The sequence below is a fragment of the Diplotaxodon limnothrissa genome, linkage group LG17 (assembly GCF_057381915.1).
Source record: "Diplotaxodon limnothrissa isolate DT_005_m linkage group LG17, D_limnothrissa_male_GT1.1, whole genome shotgun sequence".
NCBI lineage: Eukaryota > Metazoa > Chordata > Actinopteri > Cichliformes > Cichlidae > Diplotaxodon > Diplotaxodon limnothrissa.
In genome coordinates, this window is record NC_140612.1 from 1,109,527 (window position 1) to 1,128,406 (window position 18,880).

The window sequence follows — 18,880 nt, forward strand, 5'->3', positions numbered from 1 at the left end:
TGTTGAGGCGAACTGAAGAGGAGGAGAGGGACAGGTGCTGCTAGGGCGAGACAGACGTCTCTCACGGAGTCCTTTAGTGCTGCAGGCAGGCAAGGTGTTCAAATAGCCACAACTTCAGTTTTTTATTTCTATATGATGAACTCTGCATTATTAAGTGATAAGAACAAGTAATCTGATGTCCTGTAATCATTATGACGCTATAATTTGAGATACAATAAATAAAATAAGTTTTTGTGCAAAGTATTGGTATCGGATCAGTATCGTCGATACCACCCTGAATATTACTTGGTATCGGATCGGAAAGGAAATCAGTGGTATCGCACATCACTAATTAAATGGCCCGCCCCTCCACCTTCTCCTGCCTCCAAAAATAGGAGAGCAGGCTACTATGAGGTACATGGCTGCCACTGCTGTGACTCCAGTTGGGCAGGCCATGGGCTGGGTCCCCTCCCACACCTGTTGCTGATTTACTGCTGGCCCCTCCCACAGTATCCCTCCCATGGCTCCACCTCTGTGAGGCCTGGGCTTGTGGAGGTTGACTGTCAGGTGGCAGATGTTGAAGAAGCTTCCATCCTCTCCTCCAGTGTTGCCCACCTGTCCCTGGACTGCCCCCTGCTGGTCCCCGGGCACAGTGTCGGGCGAGATGGGTCCCTTCAGCTCTTGATTGGAGCATTCCGGGTGTGGGAATTAGCCCTTCCTGAGGTCCAATCTAGCAGAGTGGACCTCAAGGTTGTTGCTATCACGCAGCCTCAGCACCTACTGCCTAAGGTGCCGTTGCTGCCTGGTTGGACTGGTTGCAGGCAGTGAGTGCCCTGCCTCCCAGCATTTATGGTCCCCTGCCCGCAGTTGGTTGCTGCCGTGCATGGCGGGAGTAGTTGCCTTTGGCCCCGTTAGCCCCCCGGTCCCTAGTTGCCTCTTCAGGCCTTCCCTTTGCAGGGCGGCATGCCCTGACAGGGGCGTGAGGGTTACTTATGCCCTGCTGGTGGCCATTTTGTCACTCCCTCTATGGATGGAGCTTGACACGACAGCTGCAGGCGGGCTGGGCATGGAGAGCCTACCCAATCCTGTGCCTCTCAGGCTAAATGAGGATGATGGCTGCAGCGTTCCCTCCCAGGGCCCCGCCTCTGCAAGGCCTGGGCCGGTGGAGGTTGATTATCGTGAGGTGGATGTTGAAGAAGCTTCCATCCCCTCTGGCTGTCACTGGGGTAGGGTCCGAACGGGTGAACCCATGTCTGGGTTCCCTGGTTCTGGGACCCTCCCACAGCATTCCCTCCCATGGCCCCGCCTCTGTGAGGCCCGGGCCGGTGGATGTTGCTTATCGTGCGGTGGATGTTGAAGAACTTCCATCCCCTCTGGCTACCACTGGAGTGGGGCCCGGACGGGTGAACCCATGTCTGGTTCACCTGATTCCGGGCCCCTCCCACAGCATTCCCTCCCATGGCCCCGCCTCCTTGAGGCCTGGGCTGGTGGAGGTTTGATTGTCAGGAGGTTGATGTTTATGATGCTTGGCTCCGGACAGACGACCAGGGTTGCCTGATGGAACTGCCTGTCTACCCTGAGAAGAACTGAGGGATCTATGCCGGCGTGCGGAGACGGCCGTGTTCAGTTGAGGTTGGGAGGACTCGGAGCCTAGGCTCAGCTGTCCTCCAGCCGCCCTCCTCCCTCCTGACACTCTTGAGTTGGGCCTGGTGGCCAGCTCTGCTGCAGGCTGTGTTCCCCTGGCCTGTTGCCCGCGCTTCGCCGGTTTCATACGCCAGTCGGACCGCTGCATCTGACCGCTCGGTCAGCGGTTGACAGTTCTCCGGTCTGCGGCGCTGGCTCTCTGTCTGGCACATTGCCCAAATGTTGCGGGTGGCTGGCTGCTGCTGCTGCTGCTGCTACTGCTGCAGCTGCAGGCTGTTTCCCTGGCGTATTGCCCGCGCTTTGCCGGTTTACGCGCCAGCTGGACCTTGCTGTGTCTGATGCTCAGCCAGCGAGTGAGTGTTCTCCAGTCTAGTGTAGCCTGTTTTGTCTGGCGTGTTGCCCGCAGTGCGTGGTTCACACGGCCAGCAGGGCTCCTGTCATTGCTCGAGTAGGGCGGCTTCTCGGCTCTGACTGCGGCTTAAGCCCCCGCCGCTGCTGCTGCTGCAGCTGCAGACTGTGTTCCCCTGGCGTATTGCCCGCGTTTCGCCGGTTTACGCACCAGCTGGACCTCGCTGTGTCTGATGCTCAGCCAGCGAGTGATGTTCTCCAGCCTGCAGCGCCAGGCTCCCTGCAGGTGGTTCACCCATTACACATTAGCCGGGCCTCGCTGTGTCTGATAAGCCAGCCAGCGAGTGTGTTGTGCCGCTTGGCCCTGGGATGACCTGTGGGTCGCATCCCTGGCTTGGAGCTCCTCTCCAGCGGCTTCACTACAGCTGCTTGCTGTGTTCCCCTGGCGTGTTGCCCGCATTCGCCGGCTTACGCCAGTTGGTCCTCGCTGTGTCTGATGCCTCAACCAGCGAGTGAGTTTTCCCCAGCCTGCAGCGATGGGTCCCTGTCTGGCGTTGCCCGCTTCTTGCAGATAACGAGTAGGGTCTCCTCTCAGCGGCTCAGTGAGCTACGCTTCCTCTCCTCTCTCTGTTCCTGGGATTTCAGGTTCGGGTCCTGAAACCGGAGGCTCCAGCTGGAGATCCTTGGGGAGCGTACGCACGGGCTCGTCCTAGCCGACCGCCCGTGCTTCTGGCATTCCGTTGCTCCAACCGCATGAGCTTATCAGACCTTGCTGTGTCTGACAATTCGGCCAATGAGTGAGAGGTCCCCAGCCTGCGATGCTGGCTCCCTGTTGGTGCTTTGCCTGTGTGTCACAGACTTACACGGCCAGCATGGGGACGCCCAGTAGCCGGGACTTTGTGTCTCACCTCGAGTGTCTTGTTGCGAGTTCACTCTTGAGGCTCCTCTGTCTATGGACAGGCACGTGATGACGGTGCTGGGGGTGGACCTTTGGGTCATCGCCTTGCTTTGCCCTCCACTTACGCAGGCTAGGCTGCTCGCTTAAAAGCAGTACAAAAGAACAGCTATGTCTGCAGTGTCGGTGTCTTCAGTGAGAGCCAAAACAACAACTTTTCAGTGTGAAAAAACTCAGCTCGTGTAACCTGAGGAAACGGTCTCTAAATATCTTTTAGCTGTGGTTAGCTGGATGTCAGTCTTATGTTACAGACGCTGTGTCGAGGTCGAGCTGCAAGTCATATTTTCGGCACTACGTTGTAGTGAGATAAGTTTGTGGGTGTTTTGTGCAGCTTCGGCTGTCCTGTTAACTGCTCTCTGGTTAGCCTATAAGCTAACAGCTAGCCTGGTTAATGACGCTAGAGTTCCACGCACATGCAAACAGCTCGTCTCTACTGCTTTAACTGTTAAAACAGAGGCAATACTGCGGCTGGCAGGGTTTATTATGTGAAGCTTGTTCAGTTTAAACAGTCTGCATTAAGCTGGGCAAACACTGTGCGATTTTTTTCAGTCACGTTATTCAGCTCCTGCTCAAACTGTACAGGGTCTCACACTATACAGCCTGATGCTCTGATGCGACCTGATGCTCAAACTGTGCGTTTATAACATGAAGCTTATCATACAAAATCTGTCCCTCGCTCTCCCTCTCTCTGTCTTACAGACACACACACACACCACCATCAACTTTGCTAAATTGCTAATGACAAACATTGACCAGGCAGCTGTGATTGAGCAGGAATGTCCATCCAACTCTTTTCATGGTTGCTGTAGTCGTGATAATTTTGTGAGGCCACATTGAAAAGCCTCGGATACGGAAGTGTGGAGCTGCCACCCAGGCAAAAGAAAAATAGAGCTGAAAAGTTTATTGTTCTAACAATATACCTTTCATGTTGGTACAATATACCTTTCACGTTTGAACAATATAATATCACGTTCGTACAATATATTGTACGAACGTGATATTATATTGTACCAACATGAAAGGTATATTGTTAGAACAATAAACTTTTCACGTTATAACGTGACATAGCTCTATTTTTCTTTTGCCTGGGTGGCAGCTCTACACTTACGTACTCAGATGAGCTTGCTTCATCCTACAAGTTGTGCCTCCATCTCTTGTGTCCAGATCACACGCTGCACTGCTGTGCTGCTCCTCCTTTTCTTTCATTTCTGTGTTTGTGCGTGCGCAGTGTGAGAGGCTGCGTTGAGGGGCGACAGGATTTCAAACAGGTTTGATTATCATGCGACCAAACGATTGATGATTGGGAGCTGGTCGTTAACTGCTTTTCGTTACCCCATGTATACGACACGATGCACACACGATTAAGGCAAAACACGGCCGATCCCCAAAACGGTTGCGCGACTGAAAAATCGGCTCAAAATGGGCCAAAAATCACACAGTGTATGGGCAGCTTTTGGAGGCTAGCTCCAAGCAAACATCCACAGCTTGGCAGTGTATACAGCACTATAATGATCAGACCTGATTCTTTTGAAAACCTTACATCTTTCCACAGGTCTCCACTTCATCAGACATCACATAGACACAGAGCTGGATGAGACCAGCACAAACAGCAGCCTAACCAACGAAGATGATGGATCCATGGGGTCAGGAAAGCCAGAAGCAGGGCTGGAGAGGTACCTTTCATGTCCATTCACTGGAGGTGTGGCTCTATTGCATGGCGTTCCTCACATCAAGAAGCTGTCGATCAAAGTCAGTACAGCTCTTCCTGCATCTGGAGCTTGTGAAGGACTTCTCAGTCATGCAGGACTCCTGTTCACTGCTGAACAGTCACAGCTTCACAGAAAGAACCTTGAGAGCAAACTGCTGCTGAAGCTTAACCATCACCTCACTGAGTGAAGAAATGGCACATTTTTGCTAAATATGCAGAAATAGATGCACACCCATACAACTTATGGTAAACTGAGCTGCCTTGTATGAACATACGTTGAAGATGCCTCGTTCTGTTTTCTCTGAGGCTGCTGTGCCATTTGGAGCAAAGATGAATATAAAGTTTGCAGCATATCTTGTCACTGGAAATTGTTTGCACTGTTTATATATTTATATTATTTACTGCAGGTATTGGTGAAAAAAGCTTTATGTTGTGAAAAACTGAAACCTGGAAATTAGAATTGTTGTGCCTTATTTTGTTGTTTTTACATATATTCCTTTTGAAAATACTAAAATTTGTGTATTTGTTTATTTTTGTTTGTCTGATAGCATTTATTTAAAAAAATAAATTGGACATTTCAAACAGTTACTCGCTACTTGAGTAGTAGTACTTTTTTACTCTTACTTGAGTAACTTTTTTGACGACTACTTTTCACTTTTACTTGAGTAATAATGTTTTAAAGTAATGCTACCCTTACTTGAGTACAATTTTTGGATACTCGACCCACCTCTGGTTCTCTTAGTGAGAGACTATCTCTCCACCATCAGGCCGCTCAGCGACGCGTTCCGATCAAACGATCACCGGTGTCCCGTCTGCACAGCTGTTTTATACGTGAGCTGTGGGGCGTAGCCGGGCGTGCCGGAGTGTCTTAAAGAAATCTCCACACGCCATGACCAAAGGGGGTCGTACCGCGTACATATGGAATATGTAACGGTGTGGAGAGATAGTCTCTCACGAAGAGAACCAAGGTTTCACCGTAACCGTACGATCTTCAATAGATTTGATTAAAACAGGCTGGGAACAAGATTTAAATCAGTCATTGTCTATGGATACATGGTAAATGGCCTGTATTTATATAGCGCTTTACTCGTCCCTAAGGACCCCAAAGCGCTTTACATATCCAGTCATCCACCCATTCACACACACATCCACACACTGGTGATGGCAGCTACATTGTACCCACAGCTGGGGCGCACTGACAGAGGCGAGGCTGCTGGACACTGGCGCCACCGGGCCCTCTGACCACCACCAGTAGGCAACGGGTGAAGTGTCTTGCCCAAGGACACAACGACCGAGACTGTCCAAGCCGGGGCTCGAACCGGCAACCTTCCGATTACAAGACGAACTCCCAACTCTTGAGCCACGATCGCCCACATGGTACAGTTAACTGCACATCCCTATGTTCCTGCCACTGTCTTTTACAATTTAAGGTTGTGCACCGGGTCCATCTCTCCAAAGTCAAACTATCTCGTATGTATCTGAATGTGGACCCCACTTGTGATAAGTGTGGGAGTGCGGAGGCTTCCCTATCCATATGTTCTGGACGCGCCCTAGCCTTGAAGGATTCTGGAGAGATATATTTCAAACCTTGTCCCTAATTCTTGGATATTATATGGATCCTAATCCATTATTTGTGCTTTTTGGCACCACTGGGGAGGCTGATGCACGCCTGACCGTTGCACGCTCTCTTTCGCCTCCCTTGTAGGGGGCAATTCCTGAAATACTTTTCCAGCCTTCAGGTTGCAAGCCTAACTTCCAGCATTACTCAGTAAATCCTCCCCCTTCTTTTTTTCTTCTTTCTTTAGTTCTTTGTGTTTGTTTTATTTTGTTCTGCTTTGTCCTGTTGTATTTGCAATGGGATTTTTTTGTTGGGTTTTTTCTGTTTTTTGTTTGTTTCTTTCTCTACCTGGCCTGAGGGAAAGGGCTACTATGTGGTATGGGTAGGGGGTAAACTGATAAACTGATGTTGTTGAACAATTCTGTGTGTATCTGTTTTTCTTTGTTTTAATTTAATAAAAGTATCTTTGAGAGAAAATATGCTGTCCACAGACAAGCCAATGACCTTTCAAAGTCATGCATCCAAAATATGAAATTAATAATGTAATTTTCACAGTTCTTAAATAGGAAATTCTTCTAACTAGTCCTTTTGATCATTTCAGCATTTCTTGCTTTATCCATCTATCCATTCGCTTCTGCTTCTCCTTTTCAGGGTCGCAGGGGGCGTGGAGCCTATCCCAGCTGTCTTAGGGCGAGAGGCGGGGTCCACCCTGGACAGGTCGCCCGTCTGTCACAGGGCCAACACACAGACACAGACAACCATTCACAACTATGGGCAAGTTAGTGTTTCCAATTATCCAGCCCCACTAGTCAGCTAACCTTTTACATGAAGAACTTTTACTTCTTTCTACACTGTGATATTGATCATGTCCATCAGTGGGAGGAGTCACTAAATAACCAAAAGCTTATGGCTGAGAATATATATCCATGCACTCATTAACCTATTGTTTACTGCTGCTTGTGTCCACAAGCACTCAAAGAGTTTATTCATATTGACAAATAGCATATACAGCATCCTTTTAAAAAGCACGTCATGGAGGTGGACAACGGTGTCCGCATCTTCAAGTAAACTGTAAATTTGAGCTAGAAACTAAAGGCCAGTAATTGTACACAGGTTATTGAGAAGCACAAATACAAATATATATACATCATGCTGTTTACAGCTTACATGTTGGAAAAGCTGCACAGCTGTATGTTCGCAGGGGGCAGGTGCACAGGCCCAACCCTCCATGATGCCACGCTACACGTACTTGAAAAGCACAGACAATACAAGCAGAGGTTGGAAAATAGTCATAAAAAATGTACATCCTGTACAATCAGTAGGTGTCAAAAGATGACTATAACTCAACTAGCCACTCTAATTTGACCACCAGTATAGCCCCAGAGAGGGTCTGTGACAATAAGCTTGGTGATGATGCTTTAATGCTTCGGTTATTTGTTTAGCAAATACAGGAAACTTGGCTCTAGAAGACCGTCTCCTGGATCATCCAATCAAATTACATGAAACCCCGTTTATCACGTTTGTTGTTACAGGCCTTGTTGCGCTGCTGCGGTATCCCCTTGCAAATGCAGCATAGTGAAGGACGCCTTCAAAACTGTAACGACCAGACACTGCAAGAGCTTTTCCCCCCCAAGCAGTCAGAGCCCTCAACTCACTACCACCAGACTGATAAACACAAACACCTTACAGTACTCACCAAAAGACTCAAACACAACACAAACTTCCACAAATGCACTACAAACTGGACCTGGGAACAATCTGCTTATTTGCACACTCAGTCACATAGTTACTGAACACATCTCAAATATATTTGCACATTTTGTCTCTTGCACGTCTTCGTCCGTTCTCGTCTAAAATATCCTGACTCATAACTTGAACCTGGTATTTAGTACCTGCTGCACAATCCACTCCATATTGTCTCTGCCCTGTCTGTTTATTCTACATGGATAAAGTTAGTAATAGTACCTTTTTATCAATCATTTGTAATTCCTAGTTTTTATCTCTTGGAGATATATCATTTATACTCTTATAAATGCACCAGGGGGACTCGGGGAGAAACAGCATCTCGATACGCTGTATACTGTGTATATTGTTGTATTGACAATAAAGTTCTTGAATCTGAAAAACTGCAATAAATCACACTGACATCAAAGAGACAACAGCCAATTCTTCACCTTCACCAGCATGCATGGAAATAGATTTATAGAACCTCCAACTAAAAGTGCAACTCCTGCTCTTAATCACAGCCTTCAGGGGAAATGACAGCGCTTTGCTTAAAGTAGCTTGCTGTATGGTCTTTTCATGACGTGACACTGCAGGTACATCGTTCTTCCTAAAAGGGGCCAAACCCAAACAGATCACCAGACAAAGCATAGCTTCATTTTTCCACAATATATTTTTAATGAGAAATACTGAAGACCTCGTCAGTCAGACCAAGTGATAAATGTAGTTTTCAGTAACTTCTGTTAAAGAAACCAGCTGACATTGTACTACATCACATCATGTCAAACAAAAGGATAGAAATGTGCTGTTAAAAATTTATTGACTCAACATCTTTAAATGTACATGTGTGGCATCAGCTAACATATATACAGACATGTTTACCATATGTTGTTTCAAAAACAGGACACTCCTGCTCTCTTCCAAGTCAAAAGTATGTTCAGTGGAAGGTTTAGCACAGTTAACTTGAGTGTGCACCACATACACATTTGCTTTGGGCAGTTTTATGGAAATCAATGTCTACAACCTGGAACCCTGAGGTTTACTATCACATTACTCAGACAAGCAGTATGGAACAGAATGACAGACCCATTTCGGTGGTAGTTTACTGATAATAGGGCCGATACCGGCCCTGATCCGGATGGTGCGGACCAGGCATTTGGCCCTGGGGAGGGGGTCCCTGCATTCGTGGAGGTGGGGGTCCTCTTGGGGCAGGCCACATCCCAGGACTGAGCCCTCCTGGCTGGGTGAAGGGGGGACTGAGGGTACCCTGGTCTTCAGGGAACTGCTGCATGGAGTTCGGGTTATAATGATGAGGTGGTGGGGCATTAACAGGAGGGCCGCTATGCTGTGGTGGAGGTCCTGGGGGTGGGTGATTCATGTAAGGGGGTATCATGTGCGTTGGTGGAGGAGTAATAGGTGGGGGCGCTGTGGACATTGGGGGAGGAGGGGCCTGGTTGTACACCATGTGTGGTGTCCCAGAGGCCTGGGGAGGATGCTGCATTGGGTGGGTAATGGGAGGCGGCGGGGGAGGTGGGGGACCAAAATGCTGTTGAGGTGGTGCCATCATATGGTGAGAGTGCGACACTACGGGAGGCTGGCCAGGATAGTCCCCGGGGTGGTGGTGGGGTGGCTGGCCAGGGCCTGGCCCAGCAGAGAGGGGCTCGCGAGAGGAAGAGGAGTCGTCTTGAATGGGCACAGTGATGAGATTACTGTGCTTACGAGTTGTTACCGTGGCAATGCGGAATGTCTCAGGACCCAGAGAAGGAGTCGGGGGCGGGCCTTCGTGAGCGGAGGGAGGTGGCGGCTGACTGTAAGGATCGTGGCTCCCGTGCTGGAGCGGGTTGGTGAGATGGACATGGTTCTTGGGTAAGTGAGGTGGAGGCAGGCGGAAACGCTCAGATACATCAGAAGCAGGGGGCAGGTGCACGGGCTCCTGGCGGCCTGCAGAAGACTTGGCAGCCCTCATGTGGCGGTGGTTGACGTGGGCCTGGAGGTCACGCTGAGACAGGTAGGTGCGCTTGCATCCTGCTACAATGCTGCACATGTAGAGGGAACCACGTTGGCACTGTTCAATGCGCTGAACCGGGTCTGTGCAGTTATAGAGGGTCAGGCTGAAGAAACACAGACAAAGTCAAACAGCTCAGTTATTTAGTTGGACAAGTTCGCTGTTGATCTAATCAACCTATTTTTGGACTGGGGGACTTCACAGTACTCACAGACAATATGCAAACTCCACACAGCCTGTTCGTGGCTTAAACCGCAGGACCTTTTTTCATGAGACCACAGCTCCAACACCATACCGCCCCAACTGGTCAATGTGGCCCTTTCCACTGGTACCTACTCACCTCGACTCGGTTTTCCATTAGGTGGTTGTACCAGGTGCTTTTTTAGTCCCTGCTCAGCCGGGGTTGCAGTGAGCGGGGTCAATGCAAAAACCTCTGTGACCTCAGCAGATTGCATGCCACTGACTGTCCAGTCTACGGCGTCACTCACTGAGTTAGAGGAGCAACTCCATCAGAAAAATCAAAGCTGCCATTTTTGAAACCTGCCAACATTATGAAGGCTCGTGAAAACCGACTTCATGGCCCTTAAGCCTGACAAGAAGCCACAGGCTGAGGTATACCATTGCAATTACTGAGCTGTATTTGTGTCTCAAACAAACAAAGTCAGAGTTTCGGACACATTGCTACAACAACCCTATGTACACTGAGGTGCGACTCGGTTGTAATAGAAAAAGACCAAAACACAGTCGAGTTGAGTGGAGCTGAGTAGATACCATCTCTATTAGCCCTGTCCAGGGTGTACTCTGTTCAGCCTATCACAGCCTGCATGGGCTCCAGCCTCCCTACAATCCTGAAGTGGATGCTGTAAGTGCTGCCTTTAGTTTTCCTTGCTATCAGAATGCTCAGTAGGCAGTATTTCTACGAGCTCAGCAAGTAAAATATTGGCCTAACACAAAGAACTGTCTTCAATCTGGTTGAGGAGGTAGGTGGAAAGACTTTAACTGTCAGAGAGAATGATTCAGAGTGCTTCGTGCACCTGGCAGCGTGGGTGTCAATCTACACGACTGCAGGTTTTAACAGATTATTCAGGTTCCCGTTTCACTTTTACAGGACAAAAGACTTCAGATGTTGGCTTCAGATTTTCTTGAGGTCCCATTCCTCACGTCACTAAGGCTACGTCCACACTAGCCTGGATAGATTTGAAAACGCTCCGCGTCCACACTAGTGTTTTCAGTCGTTCTCACAGAGTTGTGCGTCCACATTGAAACGTCTGAAAACGCTTACGTTCCAGTCCTGCGCATGCGTGAAGATTCGACCTGCCTCATTTCCGTCTGCCGCTTATTTACTCTCCGGCTCTTTGAAACGTGGCGGCAGAATGTCGATGAAAAGCAGCGAGTTCTTTAAATAGACTAACGATGACGTGGAGTCGTTGCTGTGAGTAACACAAAAGTACAAAGTTGCAAAAGCGAGTGAGAGTTAAAGAATTTGAAGAAAAGCTCTCTGAAGCATCTACAGACTGATATTCATCTTTAACAGGGCTGTCAAACAGAACAGCTGCTGTATAATACCCTCCGCTATCTGTGTTTAATTGGTCACATGACTGCATCACATGACTAACACTACAGCTGGGAAATATAACGATAACGATATGTGTTGCGAAATAACTTTTTCTCGATAGAAAAATTAAACTATTGCGATAGGCCTCGCCGCTCTTGTCCTCTTAAAAAAAAAAAAAGAACAGCCAATCCAAATTAAGTAGCGCAGAGCTGAACCAATCACAGCTGCAGCGTCACGTCACGTGACTTGTTACGTACAGCACAAGTGCCAAGCCGCACATGTGTATTTGTTTGGGAAGCAGCCAGCCACCGTACCGCCCGGGTAACGGAGGAAATGAGTGTGCCGACTAGAGAAATCAACCGAGCGTGACCGAAGGTTACCGAAGAGAAAACAGATGATGGTTCCAACGCCGGAGAGATTGTCGAACGGAAAGGCCAGAGAAGCTCCGCAGTGTGAAGGTATTTCTGCTATTTCAAGTCTGACAAAAACAGAGTAGCTGCACTGTAAATGTGCCGAAAGCAAGTCTGGAAATACAATAAAGCGGTGCAGCTCAGTCTCTGACTGGAAGCGCTGATTCGTCATTCGGCTTTTGTCAGACTAACGTAACTGTTACAACTGTTTGAAAAGCTCAGCTATACAACAAGGAGAGATCGAGAATTTCCTTTTAGTTCTCAGTTTATTTAATGTTGACAAAAGTTAGTCAGTTTTGTCTGTTCTTCTGTAAAACAAACTAAGATTTATTTTTAGAATTAATATTTTGTTTCTAAGTGGAATTGACAGTTTAGTCTGTTTCGTTTGTTCTATTTTGAAACTTAAACGCTTTAGCGGCTGCCTTTTGTGTAGTTTGCAATATTTGCCTTTATTTATCTGAAAAAGTCTCGTGTTCCTTAAGTACATCTACCCTGTTGAACTTATTATGGGAAATAAATATTTAAATCAAAACAAGCTGCTGATTATTTCACATTTTACTTGTGAGCAACGGCACATTTAAATCTTACAAATATAGTTATTTGGCTGATATCGTGATAGATATCGTTATCGCCTGAAATGAAAAAAACATATCGTGATATGAAAAAATCTCATATCGCCCAGCTCTAACACGCATCATCGTTTTTGAAAGTCTGTTTTCGCTGTCCACACTGCGACGCAAAAGCACCGTTTTCAAATGTGTGCGTTTTCGAAAGCGTTTTGAATACGCTGCGTTTTCCTTGAGCAAAACCGCCGTTTCAGTGTTGACGGGAGGCCAAAACGGAAAGAAAACGATGCGTTTTCAAACAAAAACACATTAGTGTGGCCGGAGCCTAAATCAGGGACATCTTAGTGGCTTTATACTGTAGTGATTTTATGCCCCTGCTGCTCAAAGTACTTGCAGGAGTCGACTTTTCTGGCATCCAGCCATCCTTATTTTACCCTCATTGCCATGTACCAAAGTTAAATAGTCTCACCCTGGGCACATCTTCTCTCCTTTCTTCTCATGAAGTAGAGCACAGTCATAACAGAAAACATGTTTGCAGGGAATCTGAGGAGTCAAATTGGCAAGAGTTAGACAGTAACATGACTCTGAGATGTTGTGCAGAGACACAGCAATAAGACATGTACCATCCGTCCATACAGCTGAATAGGGAGACCGCATTTGTCACAGAAGTGAATCGGAACGTCATCCTTTTCTCCAATCAAGTTTAACTGTTGAAATAAGAGGACACAAAAATATGACACGCATGTAATGACCACTAAAACCAGATCATTGTATACTTTTTCTTTAATTCCAATACTACACGTCTTACTGGCGTGCCAGATGCTGGTAATGATGCTACTTAATCATTAATATTGTTTCCCCTCACACAGCAGACGTACCTTATAGTCCCAGAACAACGGTTGTGGAAATCTCCTCTGACTTGCAAACACATCACCAGCTTTAGTTCCACAGTCAAACCTGTCCTCTTGCTTAAAGCCAAAGTTATCTGTAGTAGAAAGAAAAAAACAAGAGTAGCATTAATAAAACAGTATTTAAAAAAACCTGACACTTTTCCCAAAGAGGAGGGCAAGAACATAGCACAGTGTCACTATCCAAAGGAGCTTAAAATATTCTGTGTGTATAAGACAATTACATGTACATGGAAACTAAAATGAAAGGTACAAATAAAATCTAAAACGCTTACTTGATGCTGTCCTCATCATCGACTTCATGATTACTTTGTTAAAAAAAGAAAAAAGAATCAGCATCGGTATGGCAACAACAGAAACTTCACATAAATAACATTTAATAACATCTAAACTGAATTTATGAGGAAAATAATAAAAAGGACATCCATCTTCTGTACTGTGTGCAAGTGCCGCAGTTAATCCTTAAACAGCATGATGACATATGGCAGTAGGCTGTCACAGTGCTACTGTGTGCCAACGTATGATGATTCCAGACTGGATGACTGTAAAAGCATCAATAATACAAGTGTTACACTTTCTGTTAAACTGATACTGTTATGATGTATTGTAATTGATACGCCACGACAGGTCAGGCCAAGAATAAATGACGGCTGTGAGCGACAGAGACAGCTGTACAAAAGTACAACAACATACAAAAATGCTTGAGATCCTTTTTTTGAGTATTTTGTATCAAGTCCAAATAACAAAGATGAGCCAGCAAATATGGATGAACTGTGAGCTCTATCTGCCCAAAGAAACGTTCAAACTACCACTGCAAGTGTCACTGCACAACAACTGGTAAAGAAAGATGCCCACATGTCAACCTGTAAGTCTGTTGCTACCACTGGCACATCATCTCTGTTCAGCCCACGAGTACGTCGCTGATACCTGTGTAACACGTCATCGAGTCTACAATGACTCCTACCACCAGAAGAAAAAATGAACGTTTTTTCTCCCTCCACAGAGATACTTAATATACTGCATGGTGGCTCCGTTGTGTAATGTTTTTTACATTTGCCTAACTTGTGAAACATTCGTGGTTCAGGGCCAGGAGGAGAGACAAAGCACACTGTGGGCAGCCAAATCAAGTGTGCAGCCCAACCCACTGGAGTGGGGATGAAAGAAACGTCTACTCCATATCCTGCACATATATCCCAGTGAAATGTGACAATGATATGAAAAAGGAACATCTCAAAATAGGGCTGTGCGATATGACCAAAATCTCATCTCCCGATATAAGACATCTATCGTCCGATAACGATATAAATCACAAAAATGTTACATTTTCTGTAAAGTCTGTGAATCTCGGGCAGCTCGACTTGGTGAAGTGTTTCCTGCCTGTTCTAACGTTTGAGTCTAAGGTTTATTTTTTAGCACTTTGGCGGCTCTTTTTTTACTTCTCATCCGTAAATACTCTGCATCTTTCACGTGATTCAGTTTATTTTGAAAAGTCTCAACAGGATCTTGAGCTTTATTGTGAAAGGTTTATGTGGAACATAAACAAGCGGACACGCATATAAAAACAGGCGCTTGTCCATCCGTAGTGTGGTTATATTAAATATAAGAGAAATAGAGAACTTTAAGAAATTAATAATAACTACAGCGACCATCAGAACCATGAAAAAATATTGCTGTAAACAGTTTATTTTGCGACACCACGAAACAAACGACAGCGTAAAATGAAACAATAGATGTTTATATATCGTCATATATATCGTTATATCAAACAGCCCTATCTCAAAACTTATATTGCAGAAAAGGAACTCCATTATTTTGAAAAGAGGAAAGGTTGACCTTTACAAACACCAGCTGAAAGACACCAACAACAATGCATTAGCTACTTTAAAAACTAACCAACAAAGAGTTGAATATCATTAAGCATGCTATGTTTATATACTTTAAATGGCCTGTATTTGTATAGCGCTTTTCTAGTCCCTAAGGACCCCAAAGCGCTTTACACAACCTGTCATCCACCCATTCACACACACACATTCACACACTGGTGATGGCAAGCTACAATGTAGCCACAGCCACCCTGGGGCGCACTGACAGAGGCGAGGCTGCCGGACACTGGCGCCACCGGGCCCTCTGACCACCACCAGTAGGCAACGGGTGAAGTGTCTTGCCCAAGGACACAACGACCAAGACTGTCCAAGCCGGGGCTCGAACCGGCAACCTTCCGATTACAAGGCAAACGTACTAGGCTACCTACATATTATAGCTGCTCAGCTGGTGTGAATGGAACTCTGCATTGGCAATTTTTACAAACCATGCACCTTGGCACTGCTTTGTAGCTTTATGTGGGCTGCAAATGTAAGAAACATTTCATGAATTGACTTATTTCAACTGCCACAATATTTTACAGCTCCACTCTTGAATTCAGTGAATGACCCATGTTTGTAAAGGCAGCCAGCTATTCAAATTTATATACAGTGGCAATAGGATTGAAAAAGTTTTGATTAAGAGGTGTGGCCCAATACTTTTGCCTATACAGTGTGACATCATAAAAACATTAGTGCTAATGAGCATTTTGTACCACATAGTGTGCCTACCATCTTCTCCAGGCTCACTTTTACAAGTTCTGCTGACAGGTCTCTGGGGGCGCTGCTGAGGTTTGCTCCTTATTGGCTGCTTGGACAGAAGTTTGATGGGGATTCGTCTGCGAACATCCGGGCCTCCCAAACTCCCAGAGCCATCGCTTCCTTGAAGATCATTGTCTGTGGAAGAAAAAGAGTATATCAACTGAAACAGACTGCTATATGTTCTGCGCTGTACATTGGACAGTTACAGAGTTAGTGAGGGATACCTCATGTGGTGGACTCAAGAGCCACACCAAAATTTAACAGTTACACATATCCATCTACAAAGAGTTGTTTTTAAAGCCTTTAGGACGTCACTGGATTGTGACAGTGCTTGTAACAGAGTCCCTTGCCTGTTTACATTGGTTACATAGATTACAAATAATTTCATTCTGGAATTAGACTTTATGGTGAAACTCAGTGACTCATAGGTTAAACAGGATGCTTCTTTTTGGGTTCCACAGTAGATCATCTGCCTCCGTCTCATCCAATCCCCATCTTCTATCACACCAACCTCTGCCTGGCAGCTCCATCTTCTGTCCCAGCCTTGCCTTTGTCTCCAAACTGCTCAATATGAGACATCTAATGCTGTACGTGTTGGTCACTCCCAATGAAAATGTTAACATCTTTAGTGGACTACCATCTTGTAACTCTTCCTTTCACTCGCGCCATTATTATTCAGTAACAAATCATCTTTGACACTCATCTCTACCCTGCATGGACTCTTTGCCATTCTTGTGTATTGCCCGTTGCTTTGGATGGCTGACCCCAAATATACAACTCATCCACCTTCATTACGTATACTCATCTTCACCTTTCCACACGCTTCATTCACACACAACCTTTCCAGGCGTGATACCTTCCACCTGCACCCACTCTCACAATGTCGCCTACGACACAGAAACTTGTACCTGTCCCTTAGCAAAGCCACAACAAGCGAGGAGGAGCTCAGAGCCGCAGATATTTATAGTTGGCAATGGTTTATCACTTTAGTGACACTGCAGTAATATAAACAATTGGAAATTAGATTAACAACGTTAGCGTTTCGCCCTTAATACTATCAGCAAAAAAGGGCTCGTGTATGTGGGTTAACAGTCAAGAGACTCGTTATAAGATAGTTTCTTTATACAGCTAAGTGGTTAGCATATGCTAACAATCAAGCCGCATTCGCGCCCCAACTAAATCGCAGCTAGCCGTAAACCCACTAACATGTGAGAATATATAGTTTGCAGTTGAGTTTAATAATTGCATAAACTCTGGTGGAACATTTCGTGTAACCCTCCAGACCAACTTAGGGCGTAACGTTAACTTTTGGCGAGAAGTACTCAAGCCTTTTTTGGCTAGCCCGCACCATTCAAGCTTTAATGTTCCCCTGGGAGATTACGGGTTAGCTTAGCAAAACCACTTTCCACGAGGGGGCTTTGTAGTCACGTTAGCTCTTAGAGCTGGTATGAAAACGGCTACGCAGGTTAAAAAAATATATAGCATGAATAACAAGTTTTGCTAACGTCTCGGCCCTACTTTGCATTTTGCTTACCGCTTTGGTCCATGATCCAACGAGTGATCGCAATGCATTGTGGGATACGAGAAACTGACGAGGAGAGGAGGTGAAGTGAAAGGGAAGGAATGAGGATAGGAAAGAAGGAAGCGAAAGAAGGACGACGCAAACAGGGTTAAAAAATTAAGAGCTAAAAATAAACTGTAGTTAGTTCACGTTAAAACCAACAAAGAAAAACAGCCGCGCGTTTATTATGCCCGTGTACAGTTGGCCTAAATGGCTGGGTAACAATACTGAAAGTAAAGACAGGACGTCGTTGTGATATTTAACAGAAACGATCGTCCATTTGTTTTCTGTATCGACGCAGTTCCTCCTTTACGTTTTACGCTACTACCTGCCACAGGTCACATCCTGTCAGTCATGAGAGTGACTGGAAAATCTGAAGGCTTGGACTTTCTATCATATTTCATAAACATGTTGCTGTAAAGTTCAGGTTATTATTTATCCACTATTTACATTGTTTTAGCAGAAAAAAAGCTAATTGTATCCTTTGCTTAGGCTGCTGCCCCCGCGACCCGGCCCCGGACAAAGCGGATGAAGATGGATGGATGGATGGATGTATCCTTAATAAAAAAATATCTGCTGCCATAGTTTAAACACTTGTTAGATCATCCAACATGTGCTATCCATGCATATTTACTTAGAATGAAGCTTGTTTCACAGCTGAACTAATTCACATTGTTTCATAGAGTTTCTAATACATACTTTGTCTAAAATGAATGTCATCAAACACAGAAAGAAGGTTGCATTTTGACTTTCATTGTAAACTGCTGCACACTCAGGCAAAAGTCCTGAGTCTGCCCATATGGGTTTTATTTTGCTAGTAAGTAAAATAAAAGTAAGTAAAATTGTATTTGTATAGCACCTTTCAAGATAAAATCACAAAGTGTTTCACAGAAGCTAGAACATAAAACAACATCAACCAAAGGCAAGTTTAAAAAGAAGGGTTTTAACTGTTTTTTAAAAGAACTGACAGAGTCTACAGATCTGAGTGGAAGAGAGTCCCAGAGTCTGGGAGCCACAGAAACAAAAGCTCTGTCACCTTTTGTTTTTAATCTAGTGTGCTGGACAACCAGCAAGCCCTCAGGGACCTGCTGGGAATATCAGGATGAGGAAGATCACTGCTGTAAATTGGAGCCAGTCCATGCAGTCCTGAGGGTCAGGATTATATTATGGGGAAACTGGAAGCCTTGGTCAACAGCCTTGCAGCAGCATTTTGAACACCCTGCACACGTTCCAAGGAGGCATGAATCTGCTTAACATGAATATCCAAGGACAGAGCTGTAACACCAATCTTCCTAATAGAAGATTAAACAAAAGCGAGGGGGCCTAAATGTTTTAATACC

General features: G+C 45.7%; 1 protein-coding gene across 1 annotated transcript; it reads right to left on the minus strand.

Moving 5' to 3' along the window:
* Nucleotides 1–8,722: 8,722 nt before the first annotated feature.
* On the minus strand, nt 8,723–17,536 carry cbll1 (Cbl proto-oncogene-like 1, E3 ubiquitin protein ligase). The gene is made up of 7 exons (XM_085376261.1): nt 17,514–17,536; nt 15,950–16,114; nt 13,634–13,666; nt 13,329–13,435; nt 13,074–13,157; nt 12,920–12,993; nt 8,723–10,025 (listed from the first exon to the last, which is right to left on the minus strand). Exons 1-7 carry the CDS (start codon nt 17,524–17,526, stop codon nt 9,017–9,019), a joined length of 1,485 nt encoding a protein of 494 aa, XP_085232387.1. The 5' UTR covers nt 17,527–17,536; the 3' UTR covers nt 8,723–9,016.
* Nucleotides 17,537–18,880: the final 1,344 nt, after the last annotated feature.